At 31.0% G+C, this 19,706-nt stretch overlaps 3 protein-coding genes across 3 annotated transcripts; 1 reads left to right on the forward strand and 2 right to left on the reverse strand.

Annotated features, from left to right (window-relative positions):
- Positions 1 to 2,175: 2,175 nt before the first annotated feature.
- LOC107486327 (beta-glucuronosyltransferase GlcAT14A) lies at positions 2,176 to 5,087 on the reverse strand. Its single transcript, XM_021141104.2, has 3 exons — positions 4,480 to 5,087; positions 4,278 to 4,393; positions 2,176 to 2,747 (listed from the first exon to the last, which is right to left on the reverse strand). The coding sequence occupies exons 2-3, from the start codon at positions 4,369 to 4,371 to the stop codon at positions 2,227 to 2,229; spliced, it is 615 nt and encodes a 204-aa protein (XP_020996763.1). The 5' UTR covers positions 4,372 to 4,393; positions 4,480 to 5,087; the 3' UTR covers positions 2,176 to 2,226.
- Positions 5,087 to 5,672, reverse strand: LOC107486326 (beta-glucuronosyltransferase GlcAT14A-like). The gene has a single exon (XM_016106871.3). The coding sequence runs from the start codon at positions 5,618 to 5,620 to the stop codon at positions 5,087 to 5,089; it is 534 nt and encodes a 177-aa protein (XP_015962357.1). The 5' UTR covers positions 5,621 to 5,672.
- An 8,819-nt stretch (positions 5,673 to 14,491) lies between these two features.
- On the forward strand, positions 14,492 to 15,765 carry LOC107486396 (uncharacterized). Its single transcript, XM_016106932.3, has 3 exons — positions 14,492 to 14,809; positions 14,926 to 15,105; positions 15,706 to 15,765. Exons 1-3 carry the CDS (start codon positions 14,492 to 14,494, stop codon positions 15,763 to 15,765), a joined length of 558 nt encoding a protein of 185 aa, XP_015962418.2.
- Positions 15,766 to 19,706: the final 3,941 nt, after the last annotated feature.

Below are 19,706 nucleotides of genomic sequence, written 5' to 3' on the forward strand. Positions count from 1 at the left end.
GGTTGCCGCTTATTGGCAGCCACGACTCGGCTGACTTCTTCGTCGTTTATGTACTCCTTGGCCACCGTCTGGATTTCATGCATTGTCCAAACCGGTTTCGTGGTAAGGTGTTTTCGGAAGTTCTCGTTGAGGAGGCCGTTTGTCAGGCAGAGACTGGCCACGGAGTCGGTTAAGCCGTCGATTTCCAAGCATTCGTCGTTGAACCGATCTAGGTACCTCCTGGTTGGCTCTCCTTGTCTCTGGGTTATCCCTAGAAGGTTGATGGGGTGCTTGGCCTTTGCTATCCGCGTTGTAAATTGGGCCAGGAATGCACGGCTGATGTCCGAGAAACTGTAGATGGAGCCTTGAGGGAGGCCGTTAAACTATCTAATCGCTGGTCCTGCTAGGGGCACCGGGAAGGCGCGGCATCTTACTTCGTCCCCCACTCCCTCTAGATTCATCCTGGCCTCAAAGGCCGTGAGGTGTTCTAGGGGGTCTTGAGTTCCGTCATACCTCATGTCCGTTGGTTTGTCGAAGTGTTTTGGCAACCGGACCTCGAGGATAGATCGGTGGAACGGGGTGACGCCCATTATCACAGGTTGTCGTGTTCTCTCATATCTCCCTTCCCCGTCCTCGCGACCTCTCGCCGCTCGGCGGGCTGTTCTGCCGCGGGAGTAGATGATCGTGTCGTTTCGCCTTCTTATTATGGGTGACTCCTCTCGCGTGCTCTCCGCTTCCGTCCGGGATGCGGATGTACGCCGCGGGCGGCTTCTGTGAGAGTCTTCCTCCTCACTCCCGGGAGACGGGGTATAGCTGGGATCGGTAGACCGTCCCTCCCGCTCCCGGTCGGCTAGCTGTCGTTCTAGGTTCTGGACTCTGTGGCGTAGCTCCTGCATTATTATGGCGCTGTCGCCGCCCGTTCCTCCAAATGGCCGTGTTCTCGTGTGTCGTTGGGGGGATCTCCGCCGTCCCCTTAGTGAGGCGACGGAGGCTGCCCCCTCCGCTCCGGCTGCTCGAGCTTGGTCACCAGGACCCAGCACGACTTCCATTTAGGCAGGGTGGTCCCCACAGACGGCGCCAATGTTCGGTTGTCGGGTTCCGGACAGATCGTGTGAGCTGGTGAAGGGGTGAGGACGCCTTAACTTTGGTCGCACAGGTTGCGGGTTCGCCGAGTAGCCGAGCACTTGTCCTGGAGAGGAGATAGGGGGTGCCACCTGCAAAGACACTCCGACGCTCAAGTCAGCGATGTGCAGGCGGGCAGAATAATAAGGTGAAAGGATGTGACGTACCTCGGGGGAAGAGCCAATCTTCCTCTTATATACATGTCAGTAGTGGGCCCCCTCAGGGGGTCAGGCCCATATCCCCAAGGACGCTGTCCTGTAGCTACGTGTGAGCCGTACGGGACGCGTGTCCGAGTCGGTTGAAGATCGCGTGACCGGGCCGGGTGGAGCTCGGGTCGGGTTGACCCGCGGGAATCCCGGGCTAAGCCGTAACAAATATATAAATAGAGAGAGTCACAATGATTTTTAATAACCAAATCTCATAAGAAAAAAGGTTCATGTAACTACTAAAAAGTATATTAATCGATCAATAAGCAGCATTATCCAATCAATATGATAACAAGTTCTTTTTTGCATCAGCATCATGCCAAAAAAAAAAGTTGCAAGATAAAATAAAAAATTCCTAGCGTGCATCCTAATTCCTAGATGAAGTACTTTTCCTACTTATAGGTCTTTGTTGTATATTGACTGAAAAGTGAAAACAAATGTACATAACTAACTTATTATTAATTCGTAATTATTATATCAATCATCAATTCATATAAATCGTCAGATAACAGTTTTTAATTATTAGTTTCATATAGAGACAATTGGATGCATTTAAATTCCCACCTATTTTGAATAAGAATCCATCAATAACCGAGGAATTCTTAAACCAATGTGTCACTTGAGAATCATTTTGGTACATTCTTATTAACTTAAACCAAGAATCCATCTGTTACAGAAGAATTCCTAAACCAGTGAACCTCTTGAGAGGCCGACATTAGTCTCAAGTAGAATGAGTTTTTAACACATCAATACTCCTTTCGTTTCAAAATAACTGTCGCCTTCACTTTTTGGGTTCATTGAGAATAAACGTCTATTCGTTTTAGTTTCAACTAGTTCGTGTGTGTTATAGAGACAAAAGCAAGTGGCAGGCAACAAATAAAAAAATCTCAATTAGAATTGTAGTACTGGTTGATTCTTGTTATACACATTGTTTTGGCTTAAAATTTTCTGGTGATAACAATGAATTAATTAAAGTTTGAAGCCTTTCTGAACCGGGGCCAGGTCTAAGAGTAGTAGTATTACCAACTACAGAACAGGGATCAGTCCCATTCTCCCTGCTTCCTATGCACCACCCTCCAGGAACAGCCCTTTCAGCACCAACTTTGGACAATAGTTCCTTATCGATTTTGTCCAACAAAACCGAATCGTTTCTGGGGAACTTCCTGGCAAAAGGGGCATTGCTGCCAACTATCTTTTCGTAATCAGCTGGATTGAGGTAGAGAGGGTGTTGCTTAGGAGGATTGTCCCAAGAAATGAAATGTAGGTCACTGTTAACAGTTGAGTTCCTGAACTCTTTGGCATTGCATATGAGAGTGTGGAAGTATCCTTCAGGGGAAGATACGAAATTCGTGTAGTACATGAGGAGGGTCCGAGGTAGGGTGTCCCATCCCCATATCATGTAATCAACAAACGATCTTGACAGCACCATCCACGCGGAACCTGAAAGAAAGAGACAGGGAGGTAATCAAAATATGAATATGCTGTCAAGGTCAGGCACAAAGCCTAAAACATTGTTTCAAATTTGAGGGTTGTGTAGTTGGGAAAAAAAAAGTTTATCAAGGCTAAATGCTATGTGTTTTTGAAACAAAGTGCAATTATTTCCGAGTAGAAGACCTAATAAATATATTACAATATCAAAGGTATATATAATCAAGCAGCATGCAATCCACATGCTAAGTTCTTTCCTGCATTATGCTGGCTAGTAAAACATGTTGCGAAATAAACTAAGTGACGGCAAAATCTAAAGCAGCTTTGTGCCTTGTGTATATCCAAAAATAGAAGACCAGAGTAGTTGATCCAGTCCAAATGAGGAAGCCTGGAAAATTTTCTTTAGGTCATCATTCATCAAGATGCCTAGAAAATAAACACTTAAATGATCACAGAATTTAAGATGACTAATTTCTATCATATCACTCCAAACTAGATAGATAAATTCAAATTTGAGACTATTTAATCATGGAGCTTGACCCTAGCAGCTTACGAATTGGTCCATCTTTCTAAATCCCCTTGAATCATTGTATAATCACTTTTATTTATAATAATAGGAAATGTTCGATGTTCTCAAAACCTAGCAGTTTTTAGTTTTCATGGTGAAATAACCAGTAGCTTTCAGGAAGGTGCAATGTTTAATTGCAATAAGGTAAGATGTCAAGGCATGATTTGATGTTCTAATCACTCTTACTTAGATCAGATAATTCAACTAACTGATTAATTTGTTTAAACTTTCAGTGCAAATCAAAGTAGCTAACAGGTCACGATAACCTTCATTCAAAAGGTATTAAGGTTCCACATGCAGTAGTATTACCAGATACTGTATTTGAAGCAGTTTTTCAAATTCCTTAAGATAGGAAGTAAAGTGAAAAAAGCTCATGCTAAAAATCAGAATATACAATGCCCTGTGACTACAAAGCTTTCCAAACTAGTAATTAGAAGTGTAAAGTCTTCATAAAATAATAGCTTCAGGTTACTTTCTTATTTTTTCATTTCCATTGAAAAGCAAATTTGTTTCAGAAACAATTCAGCTGAGGAGGTATAGCATCTATAAAAGACATAGCAGTTTTACAAATTACAACTTCACAAACAAAAGTCCCACTCTACTCATAAGAAATTCAAAAGCTGATATGATTAGCGGGTATTCAGAATGCAGGTAACCTTATAGAACCCAAACTGAATGACAATGCTATCAAAATAAATATTTGAATAGATTCTTAATTAAGCATAATAACTGAATTCCATCATGATGTTAAAAAAGATTGCATTGTTGGCACAAAGAGAGTCCAGATTCCAGACCAAGCTAAAACCTATTCCTCATCAAAATAACTTTCAAAGAGCTGTCATTTTTATTGAGTTAACAAAATCCTCAAAGTGACACAGGATTAGCTAACCATAAACATCCTAAGATAAGCTAGAATGAAGAACTCAAAAGAAAGAAACCCAAAAGCAGTACAAAAAGAAGGAATTGATTGGCACCTGTGAAAAGCTTGAATTGTGTTGGCCTACTCCTCTTCTGAGTAATCCAAAAAAGATCTTTTTTCTGTGCCAGGTACAACCCTGGATCGACCATTAGTGGCCTTGCACGATACTGACTACACACACACACACCACAAAATCCAGTTGATAAGGAAAACAAACAAAAGAACAACAGCAAACAACATGGTAGAAGTTCACTTACTCTTTCCACCCAAGGTCACCAGTATGATCGACGAAACTAACATTGCGAGACAAGGTTGAGAACACGTGAAGGATATCTAGCCAACCAAAACCCACAAACAAATCATCCGTCACCAACTAAAACAAGTATGAAACAAATACCAACATCAATATCAAGAAATGATTCCTTGTACTCTTTTTTTCTTCTTTGCCACCTATCGAATTCATGAGCCAGACTAGTGAAACAGCTCAATGTCAAAGAAAATGTGAATACAAACAACCCAACTCGATCAATTCCATGTTATAATTTCCAATTATTATCACTTTCACCACAAATTATACAAATTACTGAATGCTAAATCCCAAATTGGCCCCCAAACTTATTCTAAATGACCATTTTAGTCCATCGTATCTGTTTATTAGATGTTAGTCCCTAAACTTTCAAATGGCAAATCAATCCTTAAACTTGCAAAGATGACATTTTAGTCTGCACTCTGAAACCATCAAAACTTATAAGGACCAATATGTTGAACTCATTAAAGGAATCACTAAAACATTCCTAAGTGCTTTGATATATACTCCTACACTATTGCATTTGCGTCCAGTACATTATTGAACGAATAAATGAATCAGAAAGCAATCGCCGCCGCGTGGAGCGTGTTCGCCACCATCGTTGGCCCACGGTACGTGATGAGGTTGGCCTTTGAAATCAACCTCACATTCCCAAACCTCATGAACAGCGCGTGTCCAAACACGTACCTCTTTAACTCCCCACGCTCCGTTTCAGAGGCCTCGCGGTCAAGGTGGAGAATGTAGCGGTTGCGCGGGTGGTAAAGCGCGAGGAGAGTGCGCGTAAGCGCGTGTGCGTCGCCTTTGGAGCCAGAGATGAGGTATGCGAGACGCGGAGGAACGGAATCGGAGAGCGGTGGAATGGGGAGAGCGTGGAGTTTGGATTCGACGAAGAGGGAGCGCGTGATGGAGACGGTTATTGATGTCGGAAGAAGGTAGGAAGAGAGAATGGGAGAGGTTAGTGTGGTTGCGGCGAAGAGGATGAGGGTGAGAAGGAAGAGAAGCGTGGCAATGCCGAGTCTGAAAACGACGATGCGTCTTCGTTGTTGCCGTGGTGACGGTGGCTGTGCCAGGTGGTGCTTTGGTTTCTTCATTTTCTCTGTTCTTCTGTTTTGCGTTTTCAGAATCTGACACTGTAATAATAATAATAATAATAATAATAATAATTGGTAATAATAGTTTGATGCTTGTTTAAGAGCAATGGACGTGATGGGAATGTTTTGACTTTTGAGTTTGGAAGATTGCGTTATTTGTGTAAGGGTTTATTAGTTATTTAATTAATACAAGAAAGATCTTCTTATACTTGAATTAAAAAGTTTTGGATTCAAATCTTAAAAATAAGAAAGGATATTTATATTTATAGAAAGGCATACTTTTAAAAGTTATAAATATCAAGTTCAGTTTGATAAACATATCTAGAATAATTGACTAGTTTTAAAGCTTTTTTAGCTTTTATTTCTGTAATTATTAAGTGATTAATTTTGATATTGTGATGTGAAACTGAGAGAATAATATTAAGTTGTTAATATTATCACATAATTATATATATAAGATTTCACAATATGATAACAATGTATGGTTGTATAACTATATAAAATTTCTCCCTTTGGATAAGATTAAATCCAATAATATTTTCTGTAAATTATTTTACATATATAGAATGTACTAAACGTTAATTATGAAGACAAATACCTTTAGACAGTCATTCAATTACCTATATATCTATATATACTAGTCAATTGTCCCATGTGATGTACGGATATGATAAGTTTAATAAAAAATATTCATTATAAAAATGTTTTTATGTTATTATATATATGAGTGTTTTATAATAAATTGGATCGATTAAAAATATTTAAATTACTTTAATTTTTGATAACATTAAAAGAGTATATATATGACTTTTTTAGTATAACAATTCAGACGAAAAAATTTCATAATTTTACATAAAGCAATACATAATACATATAGAAATTAACAATTTTTGTAGAACATAAATATTTAAAAAATACATGTTAAATAGAATTTAAAATTATACATAATCAACAGATATTTTAAAAAACTTTTATATAAACCACGTTGATTATTGTATCTTTTGATTTGGCAGAATTATTCTCAATTAATACTGGTAACCCAAATTTTGATGTTACTCTTAAAAGAGCAACATAAATTTAGTTTGTACATAAAAGGAAGATAATTGTTTTGGATGAATATTCTTTATAAAATTCGAACCAAAATGCAAATCGAACACCTCTAGTTAACGGGATTAAAAATATAAAACACACGTACCATTTGAAATACTTGCAAGTGGCCTACGTAAATCACTATTAGTATGTAAGCTGTTGTGGGTAGTGCGTGTTAATTTTTTTTGTCTGCCAGGATCTTCAGATGCTTGATCAAGAGAAAGATTTATCTGATCAATGGATGAATCTATTGCACCTGCTGGGAGTGAGTTAGATGGCTGATGATCTAAAGATGTTACTGGTCTCTTAACAGGGAGCAATGGGTCTAGGGTGGTAGCTGGTTTTAATTTTTTTTAACACAAAATAAAACATTTTGTTAACACATAATCAAAAAATTATTTAACAGATACAACATTTAAAATAACTAAAATTAAAAGATTATGTAAATATTGAACTAACCAGGGAGTGGGACAGCATCCATACTTGATTGAGTGTTGCAGCTATTTTTTTTTCTTCATGATTAGTTTTCTTCTTATTCTGGCTAACTTGGGCTAATCTTATAATCTGTGAATTTCATTGCAAGGTGAACTTCACAAAAAGGTTAAAAAATGAAATTTTTGAGATAACATGAAGTGAACAATAAAAAATGGAGCAAAATTGTATAAGTCTATCTTTTCTTTCATGAGTTGCAATACTTATTCTATATATATCTTATTTTATATACAACTGAATCCAAAATACAATGATTATTGATGCTTTTATTTGCATATGAAGTCAAGAAAAAATAGTTTAGTTATGTAAAGTGTAACCATGAAAATATAGATAAAAAATATAACAAATGAATTAAAATACATGACTGAAAGAACTACACCAAATTCACTCTTATCTACGAATCTACGAAAATACTTTATAGCAAATGCATGAAATGAATACTATTATAATGATTATGCATGCAGATTTTTTTAATCACAGCTTTATGCATACGTGTATTGTAAAGAATTTCAAAAATAATTAACGCTGCATAATATGTTATAGTATTATACTGTTCATTATTGTAAAGGAGTAGAAGGAAATTGCTATAAATTTACTAAAGTAGCAACAAATCTCTATTGGCCTTTATTTACTCATTAGAAATTATTTATTAGATAATTGAATTAGTGAACAAAAACTAATTACAAATGAGTTGTTATATGTTGAAGTTTTTGTACATATTGCCGATGATGAATAGTAATATTTTTAGACGGTAGAAACAAAAATGTTGCGTAATATAATATTAGAATTTGTTTTTAAATTCTTTTTTAACATTTTGGTTAATATATTGAAAACATAGTAATTAAAAATATAAGAAATGGAACTAACACAAATATAATACGTAGATTTATATATACAAAATTAATACAATTGTGTCCATATTAACATTGATTTGTTATAAATCTATAGAAATTTGAAGAAAAATAATGATGGAAAAATTAGAATTGATTGATTGATAAGAACTAAGTACATTTCTTGATGACTAAATAAGATAAAACATAAATAAACTGAAAATATAACATAGGCAAGTAACTTGATGAACCATTTGTTTCAAACAGGAAACTCCTTTAGTGCAGAATACAAACAAACTTTCATGGCATGGTTTAATAAGTGACTTAACAAAAAATTGATTTAATGTGAACAAAGTTGCTACTAAAGAAATTACATCTTATACTAAGTCACATAATTCAAATTTTCAAAACTTCATCAAACATAATAGTCTCATCTAAAGAGGATACTTTAAATCTTAATATGCTTCCATGACGAAGAAGGTTGCAATTTGCAAAAGCTCTCCAACCCTTGTTGATAATTGCTTTACAAAAATCATTCAAAAGAGTCCATCGCAGTTCCGTGTGATATGAAAAACCCTCTTCTTGAACCACATGAACGTAATCATGTCTTGAGGGGAATGCATGGAGTACAAAATCAGGATGCAAAACTTTTGTGAAGAAATTAACAATGAGAAATATTAAATAAATTATACTAATATTAATAATAATTTATAGAAATAACAAAATTAATTAGAACAACATAAATATTAATAATAAGCAATAGAAATTGTAGGAAAAAAATTCAATTGTAATTACCAGTGAGCCGTATTCAATCTCATAGTTGGTTACAAAGCATATGTAGGAATATGTATAGGTCTTCATAATATATTTACTTGGTAAGAACTCAATGAATGATGGAGCATTGAATCCGACAGAACTAAATAGATGATTAGGCAAGTGGACAAATTTTTCATTTCAAGAAACATTTAAAAAGTCATGAAACTTAATACGGAGACAGGAATTTTTTGGTTGTTCACCATTGTTCAGAAAATGGGAATTAGTAACATTGTTTTCTTTCACATTCTAGTTCATCGACGCCATTATCACCGCATTTTATCTGCAAAATAGAATTCATCTTCGCTATCAAACCAGAGAGTAACCGAAAGTCAAAAGATCAACACAGTGAAAAATAAATGCAAATATGAGCTGAGAATGAAACAGTTAGAAGGAAAATGAGAGAGAACCTGCAAGGCGTTGACGAAGACCTTGCTGCGATCCATGGAATCTTCATCGAAGGTCATGGCAAATTAATAAGTGTTGTAGTTGGATACTCTACTCATGAGAAGCATGTTTGTCTTTGGCTTTATCGGGAGCGTTTTCTAGGTGTGCAACTCAAAGCAGAAGAAGTAACCCTATTCCTTTCGAATCCTTGTCCGAAATGCACAAAAGCACCATTCCCATGGATTCCATGAGTGAAATTCTTCACAACCTGAATTCCAGTGTCGCCAACCAAAAAAACAAATGAGAAGAACAAAATAAAATTCTCTTAATATAGAAAAATGAAATTATCTTTCAATTCAAAATTCAAATTCAAACTTTGTTCGGAAGAAGGAGGTGGAAGATACTTGGACGCATAACAAAGAAAGAGAGATGCTTAATTGAAGAATTTAACCGGGATAAAAAAGAAGAAAGGGAGGTGTGTGAATCCACCGATGCATTAAGATGCCGAGATGCAGAAGAAAAATATAATCGTCGCTGCCTCGTCAACCAGCAAAACCCTACCGCCGCCACAGTCGCGTCCATCATGGCATTGAAGTCCTCGTGCAGCCGAGGCGTCCACACGATGCACGACTGCTTCATTGAACAGGCGGAGGGATCGTCGTTGGCCAACGGAGCTTCCAGAGAGGAAACAATTGGGAAGAGATTGAGACTGAGAGGAAATAATTCATGATATTTTTCAATTCAAAATTTGAATTTTGAAACACACAAATTTGTAGATTTGGTAGGAATAAAAAAGTAAGACAAAAAAATAAATGAATACAGACAAAAAGAAGGTGTATGAATGAATTGAAACATGTCATGTTTATGAAGTGTAATGAGAATAATTTCATATAGGAATGGTAACGTAATAAAGGTAAAGATGAGTGAAGATGAAAATATATTAATATTTTGTTAAAAACTCAGAATGAATGTAAAAAATGACACCTTAAAATTCTACTAAAGAAATAACCTTCTTTTCAAGGTATGTTATAAGATAAGTACATTAGCTTGACAAATAATTTATTATTTAATGTTAAGGAAATAATTAAATAATATCTAGCTAAAACCTCTTTTGTCAAATATTCTATTAAAATATATATAATTAATAACACATTATATATATGCTTTATTTCCTTCTTGTTTTTTTTTTTCACTTTCTTAATTTATGAGTAAAGTGTACTCAAATGTTTTTTGTAAGATTTCACATTGTTCTTAACCATTTTTTTAAATTATATTCAAATATTTTAAAAGTGAATCAATTTAATTCCGTCAAAAACTTATTAACAATGGCAGTACATATATAGTGAATTTAAAATGTACGTAGAAAACTGAAATATAAGAAAAAATTCCAAAAGTAAGAAAATATATTTTAGATATATAGAAAAACAATAAAAGCTCTGAGGTTATTATGATCTTTTTCCCACTTTCTATATATTTCAATCATGTTCTTGTATCTATGTAAAATGGCATTCCCTTTTTTACTAAATTATAGAAAAATTTAGGATTTAAAAAGATATTTAATCTTTTAATAATATTTTTTAGATGATCAAAGGTAAGATAGATAACACATTAAATCACTTTTAAAATATGTAAAACACAAGTAATTAGAAAATAAAATATGAATTCAGCACATCATTATATCTATTTTTCTTTTTTTTTAAATATTTTCAAATTTAATATATTAAAATAATTTGTTACAGATTTAAATTTTATTTAAAAATATATTATTACTTGATAGGAATGTCTTAAGTCTATTGATGTTATTGCATGACTGCTGAGTCAGCTAAAAAGAGAATAGGAAGCTAGTTTTTTTGTTTAAAAGAAGTTAGTTAAAAGTTAGCAATTCAATTAACAGCTAATAATTCGGTTCAATAATTAGTTACAAGTTAACACTTCCATACTCTTCTAAAAAAACTTTTCTTTTTAAGTATAAAATAACTCACTCACTCACTGTACACTCACTTTACCAATTATATATTTGGAATGAATTCAGGTCACATTCTTCTTCCTCTCTTTCTGTTCTTGAAACTCTTCTTCACTACTCACTCTTCCTCTCAGATTTGATTCTTTCTATCACACACCAGAAATTCCTGATACCTTTCAAGGTATCAGAATTTTTGGCACCACAGCTTCCGTAAAATTCAAGAAGATCAAGTCTATTCAGCAGCAAGATTCAATCACCATGGTGCAAGAATTCACAACTCCGATCTCGATGAAATTAGATGAGGACAACTACCTCCAGTGAAAAGATCAGGCAAGAGTCAATGATTGAAGGTAATGACATGCTGAATCACATCATACCTCAGCAGTTTCTGGTGTCTGAGAATGGTGGAACTAGCACAACAAATCTTGAGTTTCAGAAGTAAAAAAGACAAGATGCACTCCTCAAATCATAGTTATTAGCTTCAATGAACAAACCATTTACAATAAAGATAGTTGGATGTGTGTACACATAGTAGATTTAAAAGAGGTTCAAAGATTCTTCTCAAATCAAAGTCAAGATAATGCAATTAAAGAATAAGCTGAATACAATTTAAATTAATGTCTCTATCACCGAATATGTCTTGACAATAAAAAAATAATAGATACACTAATTTCTGTAGATAAATCTATAAAAAAAATTTTAATTAATAAATTACTGTATATAATAGATAAAATTTAAATTTTTAATATTTATTTAATAAACTAATAAATTAATTATTAGTTCACCTCAAATTGATTAATATCTATTCCTCCTAAATTTCGATCTATACACCTAATAAAATTTTGTTTCCCTTTGTTTATTACTTGCAACGCACCTAATACCCTTTTAAATTTAATTATGGTTTGGCGGAGGTTGCTTGAATCTAAAATATGGCATCATTAATAATGCAAATGTATACCATTCAGATCTCGGAACTGATGATATCATATATAGTATAATTAATAGCTTGTATGTAATTTCCTGACATACCAAACAAGCAGACACGTTATTTTTAAATTGGTTTTAAGAGTTAAAGCATCTAATTACTAAAAATAAAAATAAAAATAAAAATTTTATTTAAAAATTAATTTTTTAAGATACTATAAATTGTCAGTTAAAATTTAGTAAAATAAAAATAAATTATAATAAAATTTGAATAATTTCAAGTAATATAATACAATTTTAAGTTATAAAATTGATTATTTATTTTCTTATTTATTTCTGGAAATTTACACTAATTAAATGCAGTAAAAAAACCGTAAATTAATTTATAAAAATTAAACTTATTTCATAAAATTAAGCTATTTATCTAAAAAGTTTTTTATGGTCGATTTTTGGTACTTGCTCAGATTTACCCCTATTATTTATATATATCGCCAATATGTTTCTGCTGTCATAAAACAACAGAAACAATAACTCATCGTTTGATCGATCGCTCTAAAATTAAGGAAGTATAGTCTCAGAGTTACTTTCGTGACTCTCTTCCTCTTTAGAATCCTAACAATTTTTAGATATAGTGAGTTGCATCAAAACAAAGATGCTTAATCCATTAATTGAAGAATACTGACTGGCATAATCCTTAATTGCTTGCTATCATTTGCTGGAAGTTTGGAACTGATAAAAACTTGTAATCAGTTAATTTTTAAAAGTGCTACTTCAATATCATCTATCATTCTAACAAGTTTTATCAAGTTGCTCCGTAAAAATAAAAAAATTTTCAATTTAGATTATCATCTATATGAGACAAATTCTTAGTGTTTTATTCAATTTGACTTATTATTTTTTTCTTTAAAACTCTTCTTCATTTTTCGATCATATATAGTTAAATGAATATTTTTAGTATATTATTTTAAAAAATTTTCACCTTTTATTATACTATCCTATTTTTAAATATCTTTATATTTTATTTTTCAATAATTAATAAAATATAATCTTCTATCTTTAAAAAAAAAATCAAGCTGTCCATGCAGATAATATTTCTTTTTTAAAGTATCAATCATGCTCCGAAGGGAGAGATTTCATGTGGTAATGTTTAATATAGAGTAAATTTAAATTAGTATAAAGAATTTTAAAATAAATACTTTAGTTTTAACAAATTTACTTTAATAAAAATATTTTTGTAATTTCTTTCGTCAAATAAATTGATTTTTCTGTTGTTCTTAATTAAATTTGTATTAAACGTATGAGACAAATAAATTATTAAAAAAATTTATTATAAGACAATTAAATTTTATAAAGTATTATTATAAAATAAATTAGTTTTTTTTTAAATGACAAAATGACCAACTTGTCTGATCAGAATAATTTTTTAAGGCTTTTAGAAAACAAAAATTTATAAAGACTAAAGTGTTGAATCTGATTTTTTTTAAAAATCAAATTTAAGTGTTTATTCATTTTGATATGTATTGGATCTTTAGTTAGTGTTATAAAAATTTTTATTGTTTCAATATATGAATGGATTTCTTTTTTCATATTTAAGTTATGAAAAATATTAGAGAAATAGCAGAATTTATTATTTTTTATTAGCTAGTAATTAACTATCAATGTTGAAAATATAGGTTAAAAATATATTATTAAATTATTAGACTAAAAAAAATTAATAATTAATTAAAAATAATAACAAAAAATAATAATTTTATTAGTCCTAAACATTTCTCTTAAGTTATTTGTTTATCCTTTAATTTCTAATGGTTCTCTTTAATTTCCTATTTATTTAAATATTTATGTGGTTATAGTAGACGACAATAATGTATGTTTCACAATAATAGACTTTCCTATATATTTCCATAATGCAATATCGCATTCATAATATTGTTCAAATTCATCGTCGTTTTTAACTTCCAGAACAATTTTATGACGATAAAAGAAATCACATACTTGTTTCCAAATACAAGATTTATAAATGAAAAAACAAACTAACTTATTTGGAAAAAACAACATGCATGCATGCATCATCAACTAGCTGATACCTTTGTTAAGCTTAACAACTCATTATTGTAATTAACAAGTCAAATAATAAAAATTTCCATCCTAATTATTCTTAATCTTGTTTCTTTTCATACTAAATATACCAATAATAACAACTCATTATTATTGTAATTAATTAACAACTCCCCCATTATATTCAATTGCAATAAATATATAATCCATGAATCCACAATTTCTTGATGATGAGATATACCCAAATTAAACAATCATCAATCATCATCACCAATCTCAAAACCTTTTTTATAGTTTTGAGTGTTGTGTGTGTAATCAATGGAATTCTTCCAAAATGCCAAAGTTGTGCGCCTAAAGAGCTACCATGACAAGTACTTAATGGCAAACGGTGATGGAGAAACCATTTATCAAGACCTCCAAGGATGTTATGACAACGCCAAATGGACGGTGGAGATTTTGAATCATGATGATAACAACTTGATCCGATTGAAGAGTTTTTTTGGGAATTACTTAACAGCCACCAACATCCCATTCTTATTAGGATCCGCGGGCAAGAAAGTCATGCAACAACCACTTCCTTCAAATTTGTTGAATTCTTCATCATTTGAATGGGAACCCATAAGAGATGGGATGCTGGTATATATGATATGATATTTTGGACAACATTTTATTATATCTTATGATTATTAATTAATGTCAAACAAGTATGGAGAAATTAAATAATAATGTATGTTGTATGTATTCTTTTGTAGGTGAAACTCAAGACACGTGACGGCGGCGGATTCTTGCGAGCCAACGATTTCCGGCTACGGCCGTGGAAGAACTCCGTCACACACGACAACCCTCATAGAACTGCAACAGCAAATTGGATTCTTTGGGACGTGGAAATTGTGGAGTCAAGAGAACAAGAATCCGATGATAAACCAATTGAGGTTCGCTTCCTACTTACATAATATAATATATAATATATAATATATAAATATCAATCGTAACAGGTGATTACTCACGTGAAGTTATTTTTGTGTGTAAAGATGATTATTAAAAATTATTAAATAATAATTTAGTAAAATATATTAAATTATTTAATAATAGTTGCTTATTCTTTTTACATGAAGATAACTTTGTACAGATAATTACCTATAATTATTATTACAATCTTTTTAAAGAGTGTTTTAGAATATAGGTTTATCAAAGATATAAAGTTGGAAGCTCTTTCTTGAAAAAGGAAACACAAAAGTTTCAAGATTTTAATAACATCGTCAAATGCAAAAAAAAAAAAATGTTACAAATGCTTTTTCTTTTAAATCTTTATTGAGTATTAACATTCATTAATAAACTTCCAAATTCCTTATTAAAATGATGAAAACCGTAACATGCATAAATCGCTAGGGTTTATAATTTAAAGAGGCCAGAAAATAATCAAAATATAATTCAATAAGAGTTATGAGGCAAGAATTTATTAAGTGTACAATAAAATTGAGTTGTTAGTGTGTATATATTTTAACAAATTATATTATTCTTTTTTTATGCAGCACAGAGAATTAGATAAAAATAGATCACCAGAAAAAAGATGGAAGAATTATATTTTGTGACTAGAAAAAACAAGCTAGCAGCAATCATATACAGTCTATGGGAAATTCATCGAGAAAAGAAATGTTCAGGAAAAAGTGTTAGGATTTGAGGAGATGCTAATGCAAAATAAAAAAGGGGAGCAGGAACATAGTTTGGATTTCTTTTTAGGTTTTAAATTACTCTCTTAATTTTTATAATATTATTAATTTGCAATTAAATTTTTATATATATATTTTTTATTGAATTTCTAAATCATTTAAAAAATTTTATAATTAGATTTCTATGGTGATAATTATCGCTTAACTTGAAAGAACTTAATATATAAACACAAGGAAGAAGTTTACTGTGATCCTCTAAATGTGAAAGTAGTAATGGTATTTGCATTTGAAAAGAAAATATTCTCCTAATTCAAATATTTTTATTATGGTAGGAATCTAATTATAAAATTTAAAATGATTTAAGAACTCAATTAAAAAATATATAAAAATTTAATTATAAATTTAATAAAGTTATAAAAATTAATAAAATAATTATTTTTTTTAATTGGATTCGGATGTTTTGACCACACAAGAAGACACAACCATGAGGCATGTATTTTGGGCTTAGTTTTCCATCTTGGTATATACATGGGCTTCTTTTGTACATGCTCTTTTGTTGAGTAATGTAAAACATAAGTTAACGACCAAAAACTAATGTAAATTGTAATGTACATGATTCAGAAAAAAATAATGTAATTAATAAGAAAATTAGTGTATATTGTCTTGATTGGTCATTTTATTTCATTATTTTTGAGGTGATCTTGCTTGTTGAGTTGTTAATATTACTATCTTTTGATGAAGAACTTCAATATTTTAATGTAAGGAAATTTATGAATGGCAAACGTGGACTTCACTTATGTAAAACTTACACACCACAACGTTAATTAGAAAATTCATAAGAAATTTCTCTGAAGGACAATATAATCCAACCAATTGCGTCAACCCAACATTTTGAGAGGGTAGCATTCATTAATATCATTATCAAGATGTATCATTAATTAAGTCTTAAAAAAAGGTTAATCCTTATCAAGTAGCAATCATAATAAAATCCTTGTCAGATAACACTACCACTTTAATTTTCTATAAAGCGAAGATGAACATATATTAATTTAAATTGTTAACAAAGAATCTATGTTCGTCTACCTTAATTATAGTAGTTAGACTACTAATGGTTTACATATATACCTACTAATGTTATGATCTGACAAAATTTAACTGAGCCACATACACATGCTTAATTTAATGTTATGTCCGAACCACACCACCTAATTTTGGAAGAGAATAGCCTAATTTTGGAAGAGAATAGAAGTCTTCTTCTATTTGTATGGTCTAATTGGTTATTATTACTGCTTGGTCGTTATTTGTATGGTCTGTTAACTGTTGTTTTGATCTTTTTATACGTTTATGAATTGAAATAATTATTCTTTAGAATATGTGTTAATAATTTTTAAAATGGTATAATTAAGAGTAAAGCTAGGGAACCAAAAGCATATCAGCCAAAACCCAGCCAAATACCTTTGGATGAATTCAAAATTTTTATGAGTTAATATATATGGATGTTTCTTCTATTAAGTATTAGAATGTTTCTTTTTCATATTAAATGGATGTTTTTTTATATATTTTTTGAATTTGTGATTGTTAGAAATGGATAGATTAATGTGAGAAAAAAGAGGAAGGTTTTTATAGGTTTTAATTAGGTTTACTTAATCAATTTAAAATTTTTTAAAGTTTTTGGCTGATAAATTTTTGGTTCCTTATACTTTTCCGTAAAGCTAGGGAACCAAAAGCATATCAGCCAAAACCCAGCCAAATACTTTTGGATGAATTCAAAATTTTTACGAGTTAATATATATGGATGTTTCTTCTACTAAGTATTAGAATGTTTCTTTTTTATATTAAATGGATGTTTTTTTATATATTTTTCGAATTTGTGATTGTTAGAAGTGGATAGATTAATGTGAGAAAAAAGAGGAAGATTTTTATAGGTTTTAATTAGGTTTACTTAATCAATTTAAAATTTTTTAAATTTTAAATTTAAAAATTTAAAATTAATTAATTATTGATATCAATTAATATAGTTTTGTTTAGTTTTTGGCTTATAAGCTTTTGGTTCCTTATACTTTTCCAAAACCAAATATAACTGTTTCCGCCATATAAATGATGTAACCTTATACTTTTCCTATAATTAAACATACAAAAAATTTAAATTATTAGTAAATTCAATGCTTTATTCTCTTCAACACTCTTTTGCATTAAACTACACCCAAACGTCATTCCTACTAGACTATGATGCAAGACACTGACACGAATACGGGACACGATATGACATAGAATACGCCGATACGCGAATTTTAAAATTTTATAAGACACGGGAACACGCATACATATAAAATATAAAGTATTTTTTAGATAAAGTATAATGATATTTTGATATTTTATTGATATTAAAATATAAATTAAATTTTTAATTATTTTTAATATTTTATTTTAATTGTATCACGTATTTAAAATATTTTTTGTTTTAATAAATAATAATATAAAATATATCTAAATTTATTTCAAGAATATATGTTAAGAATAAGATTGGACACGCTGACACGTGATGGTATTTAGGTGTGTCCAAACGTGTTTGGTGAAAATTTTTTTATTTTATATTAAGACACGTTTTAGATATAATAGACACGTGTGTCGAACGAATATCAAGAAGTGTCATGTCCAAAATATGTCCGACACGCATACACAATAATTTAACGAAATATCCATATTTCATAGCTACTAGACAACTAACAAAGTTTCTTAATCAACGTATTAACAAAAGTTAAAAAGAAGGAAGGAAAGTGTTTCTTATTTTCGGTGTAAAGGAATTTAGATTATCAATATTCAATAGTATAATGTGGCATGAAAAATTGAAAATAAACCAAGACCTTCCTCTTGAGTAGTAATTTTGTCGGCCACCTCTTTTTTTTACTATAGTACATGTACACTAAAATTAGTTATTAAAGTCAGTCATCAATATAAAATATATGTTAGAATATAGATACATATTAAAAATAAATTAAATTATACATATATTTATACATAAATACATTACTAACTAATTTTAGTGACTAATTTTAATCTCCGAATAATATTTTTGACCTCCTCCTTTATCACCGTTTTGAATTTTGAGTTGCTTTGCTTTTGAAAAAAATCACTATTGCAGTAGCTAAAATTACTAACCACTTTAATTTTTAATCATTGTGGGAAATTATTGTCCCCACTTTTCATTTGGCCAGAACTTAATTTTAAAACTAATCCACTTGTATTATTTTTAGCTAATTTATTTCATTATATAGTGTACATAGACATTTTCAAATATATTAGGTGTGGAAGATGTACACATACTTGGAACCAAAGTCTTGTGTTCTCGATGTTCTTAATTCCATGTTTGCTCATCAGCCAATCGTGTATTGTTTGAATTGTACAATCTTATTTGAATCCAACTATAAATAGCCTAGTGGACAATTCATAATCCTGAAGTAGTCATTGAATTGAATTAAATTACGAATATTCGTTGAATAATTTACAAGTTATTTTTTTAATTAAAAAATTCCAGGTCAATAGAAGGAATAAGTCCTTTTTTTTTCCTTCGAGGTATTGTATGCAACACGAGGGAAAACAAACTTGTTCAATAATAATTTATATATGTATTTACTAATATTATATGTTGTAATGTATATATATAAAAGAGAAAGAAGTATTGAAAAGTAAAGAGAGAGAATTGATTTTTGTTTTATTGCTTGTGTATTGTACGTAAGACTATGAAACCTTATTTATAGCTGTACAAATTCAACTTTTATTAAAGTTGATCTACATAATAATCTCAACTCTCTCTCTTGAAAACTTCAGTTGCCCATATCATTAATGGGCATCCATCTGTCATT

Source organism: Arachis duranensis, chromosome 4 (genome assembly GCF_000817695.3).
Source record: "Arachis duranensis cultivar V14167 chromosome 4, aradu.V14167.gnm2.J7QH, whole genome shotgun sequence".
NCBI lineage: Eukaryota > Viridiplantae > Streptophyta > Magnoliopsida > Fabales > Fabaceae > Arachis > Arachis duranensis.